Here is a 19824-nt window from a genome sequence, read left to right on the forward strand (position 1 = left end):
CAGCCACAGCAACATGGGATCTGAGACGTATCTGCAACCTACACCACAGCTCACGGCAACACCGGATCCATGACCCACTGAGTGAGGCCAGGGACCGAACCCGCATCCTCATGGATACTAGATGGGTTCGTTAACCACTGAGCTGTGACGGGAACTCTAAGACTTTTTTTTTTTTTTTGAGAGCAATTTTAGATTCATAAGATTGAGAGGAAAGTACAGAGAGTTCCCATATAACGCTTATCCCCACATATGCACAGCCTTCCTCATCGTCAACACCACTCACTAGAATGGTACATTTTTTACTGAGAATGAAACTCCATTGATACATCGTAGGCAACTAAAGGTCATAGTTTGCCTTAGGGATCGCTCTTGGTGATGTAAACTCTATGGGTTTATAATGATGCCTATTATCATTACAGTATCATACAGAGTATTTTAACTGCCTTAAAAAGTCCTTCATTCGCTGCCTCTTCATCTCTCCCTCTTCCCTAACGACCACTGATTTTTGTCACTGTCTCCATGGTTTTGCCTTCCCCAAAATGTCAACATCAGATTCTTAACCCAGTGACTGAGGCCAGGGATTGAACCCACATCCTCATGGATGGATACTAGCTGGGTTCATTACCACTGAGCCACAACAGGAGCTCTTCTTTGTATATTTTGGGCAACTGTCTTTTATTTTGCAAATAATTTCTCTCAGTCTGGACTTGTCTTCTAAATCTCTTGACATTGTCTTTCACAAAGCAGTTTTTAATGAACTCCAGCTTAACCATTTATTTCACTAATTGTGTCTTTTGGTGTTATATCTAAAAAGACATCATTATACTCAAGGTCAACTATGGTTTCTCCTATGTTATCTTCCAGTAGTTTCATATTTTTGCATTTTACCTTTAGATCTATGATCCGCTATCAGTGAATATTTGTAAAGAATGTAAGGTTTGTGTGTCTAGATCCTTTTTTTTTTTTGCATGTGAATGTCCAGTTGTTTCAGCATTATTTGTTGAAGTAAAATTTTGTTTTACTATATTGCGTTACTCCTTCAAAAGATGAGCTGATTAAATTTAATGCTGTCTGTTTCTAGCCACTCTACTCTATTTCGTTCATCTCTTTGCTTTTTCTGTGCCAGTACCTCACTATCTTGGTTACTGAAGCTTTACAGTAAGCCTTGAAGATGGATAGTATCACTTTTTGAAGAACTATACTCCTTTCAATAATGTGTTGGTGATTCTGGGTGTTTTGCTTCTCTGTATAAACGTCAGGGTCAGTGTGTCAATATCCATACTTTCTGTGATTTTTGTTGGGATTGCATTCAATCTATAGATCAATTATTGAGTCCTCTTATCCATGGACATGGAGTATCTCTCCATTTATTTCATTCTTTCATTTTGTTTATCAAGAGTGTTGTATTTTTCTTCATGTAGTTCTTATTTGTTATATCTATATCTAGATCTATATATATCTGTATATATACCTAGATATTTCTTTGGGGAATGCTATATACCCATATATTTCTTCATGGAATGTTAAAGAGTATTGTGTTTTTAATTTCATATTCCACTTGTTCATTATTGGCATGTAGGAAAGCAATCATCTTTTGTACATTAACTTGATATTCTGCAACCTTGCTATAATCATTTTTTAGTTCTAGTAGTTTTTGGTTGATTCTTTTGGATTTTCTAACATATGTTCATGTTATCTGGGAATAAAGACAGTTTTATGATGTATTCCTTCTCAATCTGTGTGGCTTCTATTTCCTTTTCTTGCCTTACAGCATTAGCATGAGCTTCCAGTATTATGTTGAAAAAGAGTGCTGAAATGGGAGATCTTTAGTAAGGGGTTCTGGTACCAATTTCCAATGTGTGTGAGCAGAGGTCCACACGTCACAAACAATGCTTGGTTCATCAGCTGGATGTCTTATAATGCAACTCAATTCTGATGCTATTAACCTGGAGATAGCATCAGGTTCCACAAGTTAAGGGTTTAATCCCACAAGACTGTGCCCTGCTCTTCAGATGCCAGTTGCAAGCCCAGGTTGTTACCTGTGCTTGACTGACTGGCTACATAAATCAGAGGTAGGTTCCCATCAACCCCCTCCTTAGATTTGATTAATTTGCTAGAACTGCTCACAGAACTGAGGGAAGGATTTGCTTATTAGACTAATGTTTTATTTATTTATTTTTTAGGGCCGCACCCATGGCATATGGAAGTTCCCAGGCCAGTGGTCAAATTGGAGCTGCAGCTGCTGGCCTACACCACTGCAGCTCTGAGCCACGTCTGCAACCTACACCACAACTCATGGCAACACTGGATCCTTAACCCACTGAGTGGGGCCAGTGATCAAACCCATATCTTCATGGTTACTAGTCAGGTTCGTTAGCACTCAGCCACAGTGCAAACTCCAGATTAATAGTTTATTATAAAAGGATATGATAACACCTACAGATGAACATCCATGTGGAAGAAATGTGTAGGACAAGGTATGGGGAAAGACCATGGAATTTTTATGCTTTTTTCTTTTTTTTTTTTTTTTGCACCTGTGGCATATATAAGTTCCCAGGCTAGGGGTTGAATCAGAGCTGCAGCTGCTGGCCACAGCCACAGCAACACCAGGCCAGCTGAGCCGGGTCTGTGACTTACACCACAGCTCACAGCAACGCCGGGTCCTTAACCCACTGAGTGAGGCAAGGGATCGAACCTGCAACCTCATGGTTCCTAGTCAGATTAGTTTCCACTGCACCACGAAGGGAACTCCCGAACTCCCCTTTTATGCTTTCTTTTTTTGTTGTTGTTGTTTCCTTTTGTTTTGTTTTTTTTAGGGCCACACCTGCGGCATAAGGAAATTCTGAGACTAGGGGTCAAATTGGAGCTGAAGCCTCTGGCCTATGCCACAGCTACAGCAACAGCAATGTCAGATCCAAGCAGCCTCTGAGACCTACACCATGGCTCACAGCAATGCCGGATCCTCAACCTACTGAGCAAGGCCAGAGATTGAACCTGCATCCTCATGGATGCCAGTCAGATTCATTTCTGCTGAGTCATGATGGGAACTCTGCCTTTTATGCTTTCTGGAAGCACGCCACTCTCCCCAAATCTCCAAGTGTTCACTGACTCAGACACTTTCTAAACCCTGTCCTTTTGAAATGTGGGTTTTATCAAAGCTTCATTACATAAGCATGGTTGATTAAGTCATTGGCCATTGGTGACTGACTCAACTTCCAGCTATAAATTTCTTACAACTAAGGTAGCTACAAAGCACTGCTTTCACTACCTCCCACAAATTTTGATAAGCTGTGTTTTCAGTTTCATTTTTAAATATTTCAAAATATTTTAATTTCTCTTGAGAGTTCTTTGACCCATGTGTTATTTAGAAACGTGTTGTTTAAATCCTGTGTATTTTGGGATTTTTCAATTATCTTCTATTATCACTGTGGTCTAAGAAAAGACATTATATGATTTGTGTTCTTTTAAATTTGTTAAGGTGTATTTCATGGCCCAGAATGTGGTCTATTTTGGTAAATCTTTCATATAAGCTTGAGAAAACATGTATATTCTGCTGTTGTTGGAATAAGTACTCTATAGATGTTAATTATCTCCAGTTGTTTGAGGGTGGTATTGAGTTCAATTATGTCCTTATTGACTTCTGTCTGCTGGAACTGTCCATTTCTGAGAGAGGTGTTGAAGTCTCCAACTGTGACAGCAGGCTCATCCATTTCTCTTTGAAGTTCCAACAGTTTTTGTCTCATGTAGTTTGACAATGCTGGTAGGCACATACACATTAAGAACTGTTATGTCTTCTCTTTGTCAGCATGTAATGCCCTTCTTTATCCTTGATAACTTTCCTTCCTTTGATGTCTGCTCTGTCTCAAAGTAATATACCTACTTCTGCTTTCTTTTGATTGGTGTTAGCATGGCATGTTTTTCTACATCTATTTACTTTTAATCTATATTACATTGTCTTTTTTTTTTTTTTTTTTTTTTTTTTTGTCTTTTTGCCATTTCTTGGGCCGCTCCCACGGCATATGGAGGTTCCCAGGCTAGGGATCGAATTGGAGCTATAGCCACCGGCCTGCACCAGAGCCACAGCAACGCAGGATCCGAGCCGTGTCTGCAACCTACACGCAGCTCACAGCAACACCGGATCCTCAACCCACTGAGCAAGGCCAGGGATCGAACTCGAAACCTCATGGTTCCTAGTCGGATTCCATAACCACTGAGCCACGAAGGGAACTCCATTGTCTTCACATGTAAAGTGGGTTTCTTATAGACAACATATAGTTGGCTCATGCTTTTTGATCCACTTTGACAATCTCTGTCTTTTGATTGGTACATTTAGACCACTGACGATTCAAAATGGTTACTGACATAGCTGGAATTACTATCTATCATATGTGTTACTGTTTTCTATTTGGTGCCCTTATTATTTTTTTTATTTTTGTATTCCATTTTTTTCCTACCTTTTGTGATTTTAATTGAGCATTTTATATGATTGCATTTTCTCTGATTTCTTAGCATACAGTTATATTTCATTTTTTCATTTTCAGTAAAAGGTATTAGTTGCTGCCCTAGAGTTTGCAATATACATTGACAAGTAATCCAAGTAAATTTTTACATAATACTATATCACATCACAGGAAATGTGAATACTTGATAATAACAAAATAATCCTAATTCCTCCCTCCTGTTCCTGTTATCATTTCTGTTGTTCATTTCACTTACATATAAGAACACATAAGTGCACTTATACTTACTCATAAGCATAGATAATTGAATATACTGTTGCTATTATTATCTGAAAAAAAAACTGTTATCTGTTAGATAAATTAAGAATACAAAAAATAAGTTTATTTTTTCTTTTTTTCATGTCCACATCCATGGCATATGGAGTCCTGGGCTAGGGATAGAATCCAAGCCACAGTTACAGCAATGCCAGATCCTTTAACCCATTGCACGGGCTAGGGATTGAATGTGCACTTCTGCAGTAACCTGAGCTGCTGCAGTCAGCACCGCAGAGGGAACTCTGACAAAAAATAACTTTCTATTTCACCTTTACTTATTCTTTCTTTGATGCTCTTCCTTTATGTAGATCCGAGTTTCTGACCTATATTATTTTCTTTCTTGCTGCAGAATTTCTTTTAACACTTCTTGCAAGTCAGGTCTGCTGGCAACAAATTTCCCTCAATTTTTTTTTGCCTGAGTAAGACTATTTCTCCTTCACTTTTGAAGAATAATCTCACAGGGTATACTGTCCTAGGTTGATGTTTTTTTTTCCCCCTCAGCACTAAATATTTCACTCCACTCTTCTCACTTGCATGGTTTCTAAGGAGAAATCAGATGAAATTCTTATTTTTGTTCTTCTATCAGTATGGCAGTTTTTTTTTTTAATTATTATTCCTTTTGGCTTCTTTCAGGATTTTTTCAATCTTCGCTTTTCTGTAATTTTAAAAATGATATGCTAAGATGTAGTTTTTTGGTGTTTACTTGATTGGGTTCTCTGAGCTTCCTGGATCTGTGGTTTGGTGTCTGTCTGACAATAATTTGGGAGAAATTCTGTCATTCTTGTGTTATGTTCTGCTCTCATCTCTCTTACTTCTCCTTCTGGTGTCCCCAACTCATGAATGTTACACCTTTTGTAGTTTCCCCACAGTCCTTTGAACATTCTGTTCTATTTTTTAATCAGTCTTTGTTCTCTTTGCTTTTTGGGTTTCCAAGATCGAATTGACAGATCCTCTAGCTCAGAGATTCTTTCCTTAGCTGTGTCCACTCTTAATAAGCCCATGAAAGGCATTCTTCATTTTTGTCACGTGTCTTTTTAATCTCTATCTAGCATTTCATTTGGGTTCTTTCCTAGGATTTCCATCTCCCTGTTTACACTGTCCATCTGTTCTCGCATGCTGTCTACTTCATCCATTAGCGTCATTAGCATATTAGTCATAATTGTATTAAAGTCCCAGTCTGCTAATTCTCACAACCCTGTCACATATGATTCTGATGCTTGCTTTCTCTTTTCAAGTTTTGGGGGTTTTGCCTTATAGTATGCCTTGTAATTTTTCCTGATAGCTAGACATGCTGTGCCTGGTAAAAAGAATGGCCATAAATAGGTCTTAGTAACAGGGTGATGAGATGTGAGCAGAGGGGAAGCATTTAACAGTCCTATGCTTAGGTCTGTCTTTTCATAAACCTGTGCCTCTGGACTGTGAACTTCACAAGTGTTTCTCAGTTTTTTTCTCTCCACTTAGGTGGGAGAGAATGTTGAGAGATGGCTGCAGTTGGACACTCCTCTTATCCAGGTCAGTTAGGCTCTGATAATCTCCCAGCAGGTTAAGTTCTGTTTAATTAGTTTCCCCTGAAGGCAGGCCTGGTTAAGGAGAATGGGGTGCTCTGGTGCATTTCAAACTTGCTCCTTTTCCCCTCCTCACTATCAGAAGCCCGGGGGGGATTTTTCTCTGGTTTGGCTTTTGGGGGTAATTATCACAGAACTGTGGAGGCTCCTCCCCATGACTGAGTCTCACGGAGTTTTTAACACTGAGAATTGTCTGCATGGAGCCTCCAGAAGTCTGTTCACTACAGCCAGGTGTTCCCACCCTGGCACAGGCTCCCAAGCAGTCTCCAAGCTCACGGATCTGCTCTGGGAAGGGTCAACTCCCTGCATCTGCCTGCTGGTCTCTCCAGTGTTGGGGGTAGCAGGTTGCCCTGGGTCCTCTCTCTCTATAAATCCAGGAGGAGTTGTTGATTTTTTGGTCTGTTCATGTTTTACTAGGTGGGAGGATGAAATGGCCACTCCTAAGATCTTTACATGCAGAATTGGAGCCTGGCTTAGTTATTAAATGGCTGGGTAACTTTGGGCAAGTTACTTTCAGCAAGTTACTTTCGGCTGTGTCTCAATTTCCTCATCTATGAAGTGGTCATGATGTATACCTACCTCTCAGGACTGTTGTGAGAATCAAATGAGTTACTGCCTATAAAGTGCATAAAACAAAACCTACTACATATTACCATTTTGACAAATGTTATGTTTAATTTTCTAAAGTAAATCTCTGCTCTTGGGAAAATGTAAGCAACACAGAAACATGTTTGAAAGAAAACCCTACCCCTACCTGCCATGCAAATTCTTAGCCTACACATCACAGGTAAGGGAGTCGCCAGACCAGTAAATTATAAATACTGCAATACTCTAAAACCATGCAGAGAACTGACATTTGACGTGGACGGTGCCAGGTCAGATCAGGGCACCATCCAAGGCTACCGACTATGGCTGTTCTCAAGTTATTACACAAATTCCATGAAAGCATTTGCTTCATTGGAAGGTTTCCCAGATTTGCCTTCATCATGAGGAAGAAATTCAGACACTACAACATTTTTGTGAAGTTACCTGTGCAGTTTGAATCTTACATAACTCAAGCAACAGAGATAATGGTAGCTAATGCCTAGTCTCTGCTTTCTAAGCCAAGTACTGTTTTTTGTTATTATTATTAAAGTATAGTTTATCTATAACATTTCATCAAGTTCTTTGTACAACAAAGTGACCCAATCACACTCATTTCCTTGTGCTGTACAGAAGGATCCCATTGCCCATCCATTTCAAATATAAGAGTTTGCATCTAAAAAAACCCCCAAATGCCCATCCATCCCACTCCCCCCCCCTTTCCCCGACTTGGGAACCCCGAGTCTGCTCTTCTTGGCCATGATCTGTTTCTTTTGTTTGTTTGTTTGTTCTTTTTAGATAGGATCATCTGTTCCATATTTTAGATTCCACAAGTAAGTGTTATCACATGGTATTTGTCTTTTTCTTTCTGGCTCACTTCACTTAGTATGAGAGTCTCTAGTTCCACCCCCGTTGCTGCAAATGGCATTAGTGTGTCTTTTTTAATGACTGAGTAATATTCTATTGTATATATACCACATCTTCTTAATCCATCCATCTGACGATGGACAATCGGGTTGTTTCCATGTCTTGGCTATCGTGAATAGTGCTGCAATGCCAAGTACTGTTTTAAGAGCTTCACAAGGATTTAAGCATTGGCTCCTCACCACAACTCCAAGGAGTAGATCTCTTATTGTCACCATTTCACGTGTGGGGAAATGGAAGCACGATTAAGTCAGGGAACTCTGCCAGGGACATATAGCTTGTGGGTGGCTGAGCTGGGATTTCCTGTAAATCCGGCCCCAGTCCCAGTGCCACATTCCTAGCTACTAGGCTACATTGCCCCTTAGACACACAGTCCTTAACTCTCATAGAGCAGAGATTTACAGAACTGAATGCACCTGAATGCAGTGGGTTTCCTTCAGATCCTACAACATGGAAAATAGCTAGTACATCACTATCAAAGAAAATACATGATGAGAGACTGTTGCTGCTACTTACAAAGGCGTGTGATGTTTCTAAAGTGATTAACCACTCTGATCCTCAGCTTTCTGGTTTTACTAACCCCCAGTTATTCTGGATATTAAAGTTGTTGTGAAAAATAAATGAGCAATGACTTGGTGAAATGGGTAACATCATGCCTGTCACAGAGTAAGCACATCATAAATGTCAGTGATGTCTTATTGTTCCTGCTTTTGTAATAATGGATTAGCAAATGTGAAAATAATTTAAGCATAAATTTCATGTATTACTGGTTTCTGTCAAACTTACAATGTAAGTTGTTATGGTATAAGATCTATAGCTCATGAAAAATCCTATAGATGTATTTTATTCTTTTGATAGGTTAGTCTGTGGCACAGTCTTAATTTTAAATGAAAATACTAGTTTAGCATATAGCTAGAATAACATGGGAGAAATCACTCATGTTAAAATGTGATAAAATTGTGACATGATAAAAGTGTGTATATAATATTTTTGAAAAATTTCTGCCAGTCTTTTGCTTAACTAGGCCGTTAAAATCTATTTAGGCACTAAAAGACAAGAGAATCTTTCATTTGTTTCAGTGCACATTTAAAAAGAAAACTGTGGGTAGAAAAACATACACTCTATGTGAACTGTGCTGGAGAAAAACAGAAACAAAACTTTTTTTTTTTTAAATAAAGTTTAGAAGTCCCCGTCATGGCGCAGTGGTTAACGAATCCGACTAGGAACCATGAGGTTGCGGGTTCGGTCCCTGCCCTTGCTCAGTGGGTTAACGATCCGGCGTTGCCATGAGCTGTGGTGTAGGTTGTAGATGCGGCTCGGATCCCGCGTTGCTGTGGCTCTGGCGTAGGCCGGTGGCTATAGCTCCGATTGGACCCCTAGCCTGGGAACCTCCATGTGCCACGGGAGCGGCCCAAGAAATAGCAAAAAAATTTTAAAAATTAAAAAAAAATAAAGTTTAAAGTTTAAAAAAATAGTGCTCAGGAGTGTGCAAACTGAATTCTGTCCCCATCAAAAACACTGGTTTAGCTCCAGCAAAGTTCAAAATTTGTCTTTACTCAAATAGGGAGTCAGGATACCTATAAAGGGCCTCATTTCTTCAGAGTAAGAAGAAGAAATGCTATCGAGAAGTACTGTCAGTGGAGAGTTTTAACCCAGGCATTAAGAACCCTGTTTTCTAGGCTCATAGATGACAAATCTATTTGAGTGCAACTTCTATACACACATGCCTTTACCTCTAACTCCTGAAAAATAAAGCAAACAAAATGTGTGTTTGTCTGGATATCTTTGTAACACAGAATCCTTAGCTGAAACATAGTTTGTCAGCAAAGGGCATTCATTCTAGGAGGGCTCACTATTCCTTTTTTTCAGGAGGGAGATCCCAAAACATTCATACACTCCTTTTTTTTTTTTTTCTGAAGTCACCTTCCTCTCCAGTGTTAAGCAGAGTTGTTTGTGATAACACTTACTGTCATAACTACAAGCCAACAAAAATGCTTGCTATCATCCTTAAATACTAACACATATGAAGTGATTATGTTCAATGATAATAACAGTGATAAACTGTTGGATAGTCCTTACCATGTTCTAAGTGCTTTATACATATTGGTTCACTGAGTTTCAAACTCTATGAGGTAGGTGATGAAAGTGAGGCCAAGAGGTTCAGTACCAGGCCCAAGGTCATGCAGTGGTAATTGGACTTGAGCCCAGGCAGTCCAGGCCAAAGGAAGCCCAGTCTTTGAGGGTGAGTCTAGAGAATCAGGTAGTTTTTAAAAGCTTTCAGAGATTTGAATGAGTGGTCAGGGCCAAGAGCCAGTCTTCAGCAAGCATCAGAACTACCTGGAAGGTGTATTGAACCACAGATGGCTAGGTTCCCAGGGTTTCTGACTGACTGATCCCTAGGCAATGGTGGTCCCATTGGTCTAGGGACCACAAGTGGGGAACCACAGATCCAGGATACTTGGGACACCGACTCTCGGTGCCCTGTTTTTTAAATTATACCACACTACCTCCTTGCATTTGAAGAAAGATATAATTAGCAGGGGTGGCCTCAAACTACTCAGTCATAAAGAAGAACAAAATAATGCCATCAGCAGCAACATGGATAGAACCAGAGACTCTCATACTAAGTGAAGCAAGTCAGAAAGAGAAAGACACATTCCATATTGTATCACTTATATTTGGAATCTAATACATGACACAAATGAACCTTTCCACAGAATAGAAACAGACTCATGGACTTGGAGAACAGACTTGTGGCTGCCAGCGGGTTGGGGGAGGGAGTGGGATGGGCTGGGAGTTTGGGGTTAATAGATGCAAACTACAGCATTTGGAGTGGATGAGCAATGAGATCCTGCTGTAAAGCACTGGGAACTCTATCTAATCACTTGTTAAGGGATATGATGGAGGATAATGTGAGAAAAAGAAGGCATATATGTGTGTGTGTGTGTGTGTGTACTGGGTCACTTTGCTGTACAGCAGAAATTGACAAAACATTGTACATCAACTATAATAAAAATTTTTTCTTAAAAGAACAAAGTGACTTTGTCCAATTTTCAATAACTCCCACCCATCACCATTAACACAACCAATGTAAAATATACAACTCAATAAAATCTCAGACTTCAGTTTAATTTTGTTGTCTGTCACCTCAGTTTTTTCTCATGTAGCATAGGATTAATACCTACCTCACTGTGGTAAGGATGTAATAACAAAACAATGTCTATAAATCTCCAACACAGTCCTTAGCACCAAAGTGGGATCTCTCTCATATCATGATTTTTAGCACAACTATTTTTTAACCATTATAGTTTATGACAGTTTTCATCTCATGTATTTAGCAAAACAACTAAGAAATATTTACCTGGGAATGATCTTTTGCAGATTTGTATGTTTTTATATCTGGAATGTTTTTCTCAAAAAGCGCTAGAAGCCAGTTTTTGGATTTTGACCAGTTTCTAGGTGAGGAAAAAAAAAATTTTAGAAATGAATTTGAAAGCACTTTGGAAGTCATGGGACATAGCAGAAAGGGGGCAATGTTGACAGAATGTGAATGATTTCTCTAAATATCTTCTTCATTTTCAGCTGGAACATCATGAGAAATCTACCTTCAGACTTAATTAGTCCACAAGGAAAATTGAGGGACAAGGCATCAACATTTTAGTATCTTTTGCAAATAAATGTTTACATTCCTAAAGGATTGGCATTGAATAAGAAAACAGGGCTCAGGAGTTCCCATCATGGCTCAGCAGTAACAAACACAACTAGGGTCCGTGAGAATGCATGTTCGATTCCTGGCCTTGCTCAGTAGGTTAAGGATCTGGCATTACTGCGACTTGTGGTGTATGTTGCAGATATGGCTTGGATCCCACGTTGCGGTGGCTATGGCTGTGGCCAGCAGCTGTAGCTCCAATTCAACCCCTAGCCTAGGAACTTCCATATGCCACAGGTGCGGCTATAAAAAGACAAAAAAAAAAAAAAAAAGAAAAAAAAGAAAGAAAGAAAACAGGGCTCATGACATGCTTGGTCTACGTTTTTGCTCTGGCTGTGGTCAGGCGCAGGAGGGCCCGGTTGCTGGCTTAAGTGAGGTAAAGCAAACTGGCTAAGAGTTTTTTTGCCTTTTTTTGACTAGTCATTGTAGACCAGCTGCCAAGAAACTAAAACATAAATGTGTTACACTGCAATCCAATGACTTTGTGAACTTTCATCTGTCATCTCTGAGCAACGCTTTTGACCACGCCCACTTCTGCCTCAGAGAGAATAAGGACCCCAAGTCCAATCCTGACATGGGTCACACTTGATGATGCAGCCTAGCTCTTTGCAGGAGCAATGACCGTGATAATAATAAGCTGTAAATGGCATCAAAAGCTCTTCAAAAGAGGTTCGTCAGGTCATTCTCATCATCTCCCCCCCCCCCGTCTTGTTTTTGTTCCTCAAAATAAGAAAAAAAAGGAAATGATGCACCTCTCTTCTCCCGTTCCTCCCTCAATTCACACACACACACACACACACACACACACACACACACACACACACTCACATCCCTAACTGGTCACAACAAATAAGCTTCTGTCTCTTCCACTTAGACTGCTGTCATATCTGCTTAGCACAAAGAAATGAGAGAATTGTCTGAACAGCCGAAAGGAGCGTGGTCAGGACATTCACACAAGATGCAACTTTTTACCTTAGGAGACATTCTGGCAGCTGGGACCCATACTCAAAACCTTCATCATAAGCTTGAAAATGCTGATGGAACTCCCGGATTTTCCTCTCGTTTGTGGGAAACAAACCTTTTTTAAAGAGCACGTTCACTGTGACCGGGTAAAGGAGATGCCTACAAAGAAACACACAAAACACGTAAGAGCCAATGATCAAAGAAGAGACGCACAGGATACAAAGGGAGGCGGTACTGAAGAGCCATCTACTAGGGGTAGGGAATAATACGTGACAGATTCTTTGGAGAAAAAGTCACTCTTTTTTTTTTTTTTTCTTTTTGCCTTTTCTAGGGCCGCATCAGCAGCATATGGAGGTTCCCAGGCTAGGGGTCGAATTGGAGCTGTAGCCGCCGATCTACACCACAGCCACAGCAACGCAGGATCTGAGCCACATCTGTGACCTACACCACAGCTCATGGCAACACCAGATCCTTAACCCACTGAGCGAGGCCAGGGATCGAACCCGCAACCTCAGGGTTCCTAGTCGGATTCATTAACCACTGAGCCGCGAGGGAAACTCTGAAAAAGCCACTCTTAAGAGGTTTTAATATTTGTTCCCCGCAGTCAAGTTAACTGAAGGGTAACTGAAATTGTGGTCTTACTTATCTGAAGATTTTCAAACACTTTCAAAGTAAATATTATCAGATCTTGACCGATGTGAGATGATACACAGAAACAGATTCAAGACAATTTCAACAAGCATTTATTTAGCCAACAATGACAATAACTGAGATTCTGTCCGTACCTTTGGACAGCGGCCAAAAATCACCAAAGAATCAAGGGCGATATCAGCCACCCAATTTCAAATATCTCCCAGGATCCTACAAATCTGAATTATAACATATTGAAATACAGTATCTGTCATCAGTAAGTTTTCCCTCAAGGGAATAAAATGATCACTGGGGGAGCTCCCGTCGTGGCGCAGTGGTTAACGAATCCGACTAGGAACCATGAGGTTGCGGGTTCGGTCCCTGCCCTTGCTCAGTGGGTTAACGATCTGGCATTGCCGTGAGCTGTGGTGTAGGTTGCAGACGCGGCTCGGATCCCGAGTTGCTGTGGCTCTGGCGTAGGCTGGCAGCTATAGCTCCGATTAGACCCCTAGCCTGGGAACCTCCATATGCCGTGGGAGTGGCCCAAGAAATGGCAAAAAAAACAAAAATAAAATAAAATAAAATGATCACTGGAGATATTTAAGTAAAATAGCAGAGATCGTTACTATGTCCCAGATTAGTAACACCAAGAACAGCTTATTCCATTTTTATTTACCTTCTCTTCCTCACCGAAATGTCTCAGGATCTCCTTTCCCCAGAGTTTCAAAGTTATTCAAGGATTTACTTTGTTTTCTTGTTGATCTTGGGCATGCTAAAAGTCTGCTTGGCTGCTTGTTTTTGTTCTTATTTTTATTTCCTCTCTCTCTCTTTCTGGACGTCGAACAAAATATTAAGTGTTCTGTTTACGAATCAGGTGAGTCCTGACTCCCGCAACTCAGTATCCTACTGAAATGGAAAAGTGCCTCACTGGTAACTTCAATTTACCAAATCCCTCTATGCCTGTAGGGAATTTTGCTCACCGCTCCTGTGCCCAGTCCTTACATCTGCCAGAAGGTTCCAGAACAGGGCTGAGTGCTCCCGGGCTCCCCTAACTGTCCTTTCCTGCCTCACTTGCCTCTCAGTACCTCCCCACTCAGAGGGCCCTGGGCTATCCTGAGGTACAGGATGACTGCCTCAAACACCTTGTCAGGTCTCCCCCAAATCTCCTGGACCCTTTTCATCTACTTTCTGATTCTATCTTCTTCCCTGTCCCCTTGATGTCCTCTTGTTCTCATAATTACAAACTGCACGAAATGTTTTATCAAAATTCTGATGGATGCATGACAATTATAAGAGGTAAATCCATGAAGAGAGTACCCAAGGGGCAGTTCCCATTGTGGCTCAGTGGTTAATGAATCCAACTAAAAACCATGAGGTTGCAGGTTCGATCCCTGGCCTTGCTCAGTGGGTTAAGGATCTGGTATTGCTGTGAGCTGTGGTGTAGGTCGCAGACGCAGCTTGAATCCAGAATTGCTACGGCTGTGGCATAGGCTGGTGGCTACAGCTCCAATTAGACTCCTAGCCTGGGAACCTCCATACACCGCGGGTGTGGCCCTAAAAGGACAAAAAGACCGAAAAAAAAATAAATAAATAAAGAGAGAGTACCAAAGGGAATGACGAGGGAGAAATTATTGTAAATGTGTTAAAATGATTATCCTGGCTTATTTGCTTGCCTTAAAATTGAGAGCTAACTGAAAATTACCCACTAATTAGAATCTAAAATATTAATATAATCTTTTAATTGCCTGGTTAGGTAGACTTTATTAATTCACCAGATAATTTTTTAACTTAAAAATGTTTTTTCTGGAGTTCCCGTCGTGGCGCAGTGGTTAACGACTCCGACTAGGAACCATGAGGTTGCGGGTTCGGTCCCTGCCCTTGCTCAGTGGGTTAACGATCTGGCATTGCCGTGAGCTGTGGTGTAGGTTGCAGACGCGGCTCAGATCCCGAGTTGCTGTGGCTCTGGCGTAGGCCGGTGGCTACAGCTCCGATTAGACCCCTAGCCTGGGAACCTCCATATGCCACGGGAGCGGCCCAAGAAATAGCAACAACAACAACAACAACAGAAGACAAAAGAGAAAAGAAAAAAAAAATGTTTTTTCTATAGTTGATTTACATTGTTCTGTCAATTCCTGCTGTACAGCAAAGTAACCCAGTCACACATCTATATACTCTTTCTCATATTGTCTCTCATCATGTTCTATCACAAGTGGTTGGACATAGTTCTCTGTGCTGTACAGCAGGACCTCACTGTCTACTCATTCTTAATATAACAGTTTGCGACCACCAGATAATTTTTTGAAATCCAATGTAGAGCCTTCACTTTTTTTTATTCCAACCCCCCCCCCACAACATTAAACAATAAGGCATGGATTTACCTTACTAGGTTATTCAGGTCCATGGTTCCATGAGTGCCTAAATTCTCCAGCTGTTTGTGCAGTTCTTCAGTCAGTTGTCCAGTGAATTGATACACGTTGAAAGTCCCCATTTTCCCTTTCATCATGACATAAAGTTTCTCATGCAGTTTTAAAAAGATGTTCTTTGGAATTGATGCTATAAACAGAGAAAACTATTTTCAAAAGAAACAACCACTCCTTGAAGCAAACAGTCAATATACGGCAATATATTATTTGATCAGCAGGGATTAGAGCCAAAGTTTGTCTAGTACATAAAATCACCTCCTGCAAATAAAAGTGAATGACGATTCAACACAGACTGTGAGACAGTGTAAGTCTGTATGGTAATTCATTTTAAGGGATGGTCCGTATGTGGCTGATTGAGAAAGCCTTTGGGGAGTTCCCTCTGTGGCGCAGTGGGTTGAAGAATCTGACTGTGGCTTGGGTGGCTGCAGAGGCATGGGTTTGATCCCCAGCCCAGCACAGCGGGTTAAAAGGATGTGGCACTGCAGCTATGGTATAGGTCGCTGCTGCAGCTTGGATTCAATCCCTGGCCTGGGAACTTCCATATGCTGCAGGTGTAGCCAGAAAAGAAAGAAAGAAAGGAAGAAAGAAAGAAAGAAAGAAAGAAAGAAAGAAAGAAAGAAAGAAAGAAAGAAAGAAAGAAAGAAAGGAAGAAAGGAAGGAAGAAAGGAAGAAAGGAAGGAAGAAAGGAAGGAAGGAAGGAAGGAAGGAAGGAAGGAAGGAAAAGAAAGGAAGGAAGAAAGAAAGAAAGCCAGCCAGCCAGCCAGCCAGCCAGCCAGCCAGCCTTTGGGAAACACAAATCTAGGGATTTTCTTTCATGTTTAAAACTTTTCATTGACCTCCTATCCTTAAAAAGGTTTACAAGGGCTTCTACCATCTTTCTAGCTCTCCAATTGTATTTCCAGCCCCTTCTCCCTCCAAATATATACTCCAGGTATATTGAAAATGGACACTCTTCTACACATCTCAGCATTTTCATGAGTGGGTCTATCTGCTCAGAATGTTCTCTACTTGACCACCTTCACCCCAACCCCCCGACACCAGCTACAAGCTATACATTTCTCCTGTTAATTCCTTTCCTCCTTCAAGTGTCTTCCTAAACACCACTTCCTCCAGCAGGCCTTTTCTAACCTCATGCATAGCCTTGGCCCCAGTGTTTCCTTTCCCTTAGGGTTAGGGTTTATGCTCCCTTCATGAGCAGGAAGAGTGTTTCAACTCATTATTCCTTTCCATTTTTTCTTTAAGCCCCTTTTAGTGTCTTCAAAGTAAGTTTTTCAAAAAATAAATCGTATAATTTTGCATTTCATCATCTTATTATGTGTAGGTTACATTTTACACAACTCAATGAAAAATAATTTTAAATTTCCTAAGCATACATCATCTCTGTGATAGGAGGAATGGAAGCTGGTTCAAGCAGAAATATTAACATAACATATTTTATCTGTTAAATAGAAATATTTAAACATGAGAGCCCCCGGGGGAGGCAGAAGTGAAAAAATTGATCATTTTCATAGACTTCTCTCTCTCTCTTTTTTTCATGGCCACACCCATGGTACATGGAAGTTCCTGGACCAGGGATGGCATCCGAGCCACAGCTGCTGAACTACACCACAGCTGTGGCAACAATGGAGCCTTTAACCCACTGTGCAGGGCCGGGGTTCGAACCCGTGCCTCTGTAGCAACCGCTGCAGTTGGATTCTTAACCCACTGTGCCACAGCAGGAACTGCATCCATATACTTCTGATCGGTGAATAAATTGGTATATTTTTCTGAAGGAAGATGTTAATTTACAGATCAAGAGCCTTCAAAATGTTTATATTTCTTTGATCTGGAATTCCATAGTCTAAATATCAAGAAGCACTGGGAAACCTGGACAGCTGCATGCAAAGCAATGAAATTAGAACACACCCTCATACCATGCACAAAAATAAACTCAAAATGGCTGAAAGACTTAAATATAAGACAGGACACCATCAAAATCCTAGAAGAAAACATAGGCAAAACACTCTCTGACATCAACATTATGAATATTTTCTCAGGTCAGTCTCCCAAAGCAATATAAATTAGAGCAAAAATAAACCCATGGGACCTCATCAAACTGAAAAGCTTTTGCACAGCAAAGGAAACCAAAAAGAAAACAAAAAGACAACTTACAGAATGGGAGAAAATAGTTTCAAACGATGCAACGGACAAGGGCTTAATCTCTAGAATATATAAGCAACTTATACAACCCAACAGCAAAAAAAAAAAACAAAAAAAAAAAAAACAATCAATCAATGGAAAAATGGGCAAAAGACCTGAATAGACTGTTCTCCAAGGAAGATACACGGATGGCCAGCAAACACATGGAAAAATGCACAACATCGCTGATTATAAGAGAAATGCAAATCAAAACTACCATGAGGTACCACCTCACACTAGTCAGAATGGCCATCATTAATAAATCCACAAATAACAAATGCTGGAGGGGGTGTGGAGAAAAAGGAACCCTCCTGCACTGTTGGTGGGAATGTAAGCTGGTACAGCCACTATGGAGAACAGTTTGGAGATACCTTAGAAATCTATACATAGAACTTCCATATGACCCCACAATCCCACTCTTGGGCATCTATCCAGACAAAACTCTACTTAAAAGAGACACATGCACCCGCATGTTCATTGCAGCACTATTCACAATAGCCAGGACATGGAAACAACCCAAATGTCCATCAACAGATGATTGGATTCGGAAGATGTGATATATATACACAATGGAATACTACTCAGCCATAAAAAAAGAATGACATAATGCCATTTGCAGCAACATGGATGGAACTAGATAGAGAATCTCATCCTGAGTGAAATGAGCCAGAAAGACAACGACAAACACCATATGATATCACTTATAACTGGAATCTAATATCCAGCACAAATGAACATCTCCTCAGAAAAGAAAATCATGGACTCGGAAAATAGACTTGTGGCTGCCTGATGGGAGAGGGAGGGAGTGGGAGGGATCGGGAGCTTGGGCTTATCAGACACAACTTAGAATAGATTTACAAGGAGATCCTGCTGAGTAGCATTGAGAACTATGTCTAGATACTCATGTTGCAACAGAACAAAGGGTGGGGAAAAAAAACTGTATACATGTAAGGATAACTTGATCCCCTTGCTGTACAGTGGGAAAATAAAAGAAAAAAAAATTTAACCAACATGTGATATCAATGCATGCAACAAGAAATAATAATAATAATAATAGTAGTAGTAGTAATAATAATAATCAGGCCATTGATCAGCCTGGAAAACAAAGATTTTTTTTTTTTTTGTCTTCATGCCAAGAAATGCACAAGAAGTAGCTGTATGAAAATGAACTCAAGAAAGAAGCAAAAAGTGAGGCAAGGAGAAAGAAGCCATAGATGGTAGAAGCCAGCACAGACATATTAAAAACAAAGAAAAGAAACAGGCACAGAATGAACCAGCTTTACATTCTTGGGAGGACAAATGGCGTCAGCAAGCACGTTCGCAGCCTGGGAGGAAATAGAGGCAGAAAATTCACAGGGGAAGCCTGCTGACAAATTCTGTCCAACAGTCTCTCAGGATGGAGCAAGTAAAGGCACCAACTACATGAGGCCAAGCCTCACTTACCTTAACAGCCTTAGAGACTATGCCACGAAATGCCATAGTAAAGAGTGTACGAAGCTGTGCAATTCTACTTTCAAGAAGCAAAGGAGCAACAGGAGATCAAGCCAAGAGCTACAGCCTATGGAACTGCATACAGAGCAGCAGGACAGGGAGTGACATTTTGGGAGCTGTAACAGCACACAGATTCCAATATTTTCCGAAGTAAATGAGGTGACCTCATCTCTTAGGCATGTCTGATTGAGATCCAAACACTTGAGGTTGCCAATAATTTGCTTTTCCGTGGCCAAACTCATCACATGCTCTTTTCTTCCTTCTACCTCTACTCTAAAGAAGAAAATAATGGGCCCACATCATTCCTAATAGAGGATTGAGGATGTAAGTATAACCTAGGACTGCTCTTGGATTCCAATGTTGCATGTCAAATGAACTATCTGAAAAGACTCTTGGAGTTCCCATCGTGGCGCAGTGGTTAACGAATCCGACTAGGAACCATGAGGTTGTGGGTTCGGTCCCTGCGCTTGCTCAGTGGGTTAATGATCCGGCGTTGCCGTGAGCTGTGGTGTAGGTTGCAGACGCAGCTCGGATCTCGCGTTGCTGTGGCTCTGGCGTAGGCCGGAGACTACAGCTCTGATTGG

General features: G+C 40.8%; 1 protein-coding gene across 4 annotated transcripts in view; it reads right to left on the reverse strand.

The window, feature by feature from the left end:
- CYP39A1 (cytochrome P450 family 39 subfamily A member 1) overlaps window positions 1-19824 on the reverse strand; it is an 81692-nt gene that overhangs the window by 54479 nt on the left and 7389 nt on the right. For 3 of the 4 annotated variants that reach the window (NM_001101027.2, XM_084965796.1, NM_001315744.2), the window contains 3 exon segments: window positions 11208-11301; window positions 12528-12677; window positions 15527-15701. In NM_001101027.2, coding sequence (NP_001094497.2) covers window positions 11208-11301; window positions 12528-12677; window positions 15527-15701 — 419 coding nt within the window. 4 annotated transcript variants of the gene reach the window in all.

The sequence above is a fragment of the Sus scrofa genome, chromosome 7, assembly GCF_054392235.1.
Source record: "Sus scrofa isolate SSC_HxYL_T2T_F1_AM1 chromosome 7, Sscrofa_HxYL_maternal_Yorkshire_Landrace_v2.0, whole genome shotgun sequence".
NCBI classification, from domain to species: domain Eukaryota; kingdom Metazoa; phylum Chordata; class Mammalia; order Artiodactyla; family Suidae; genus Sus; species Sus scrofa.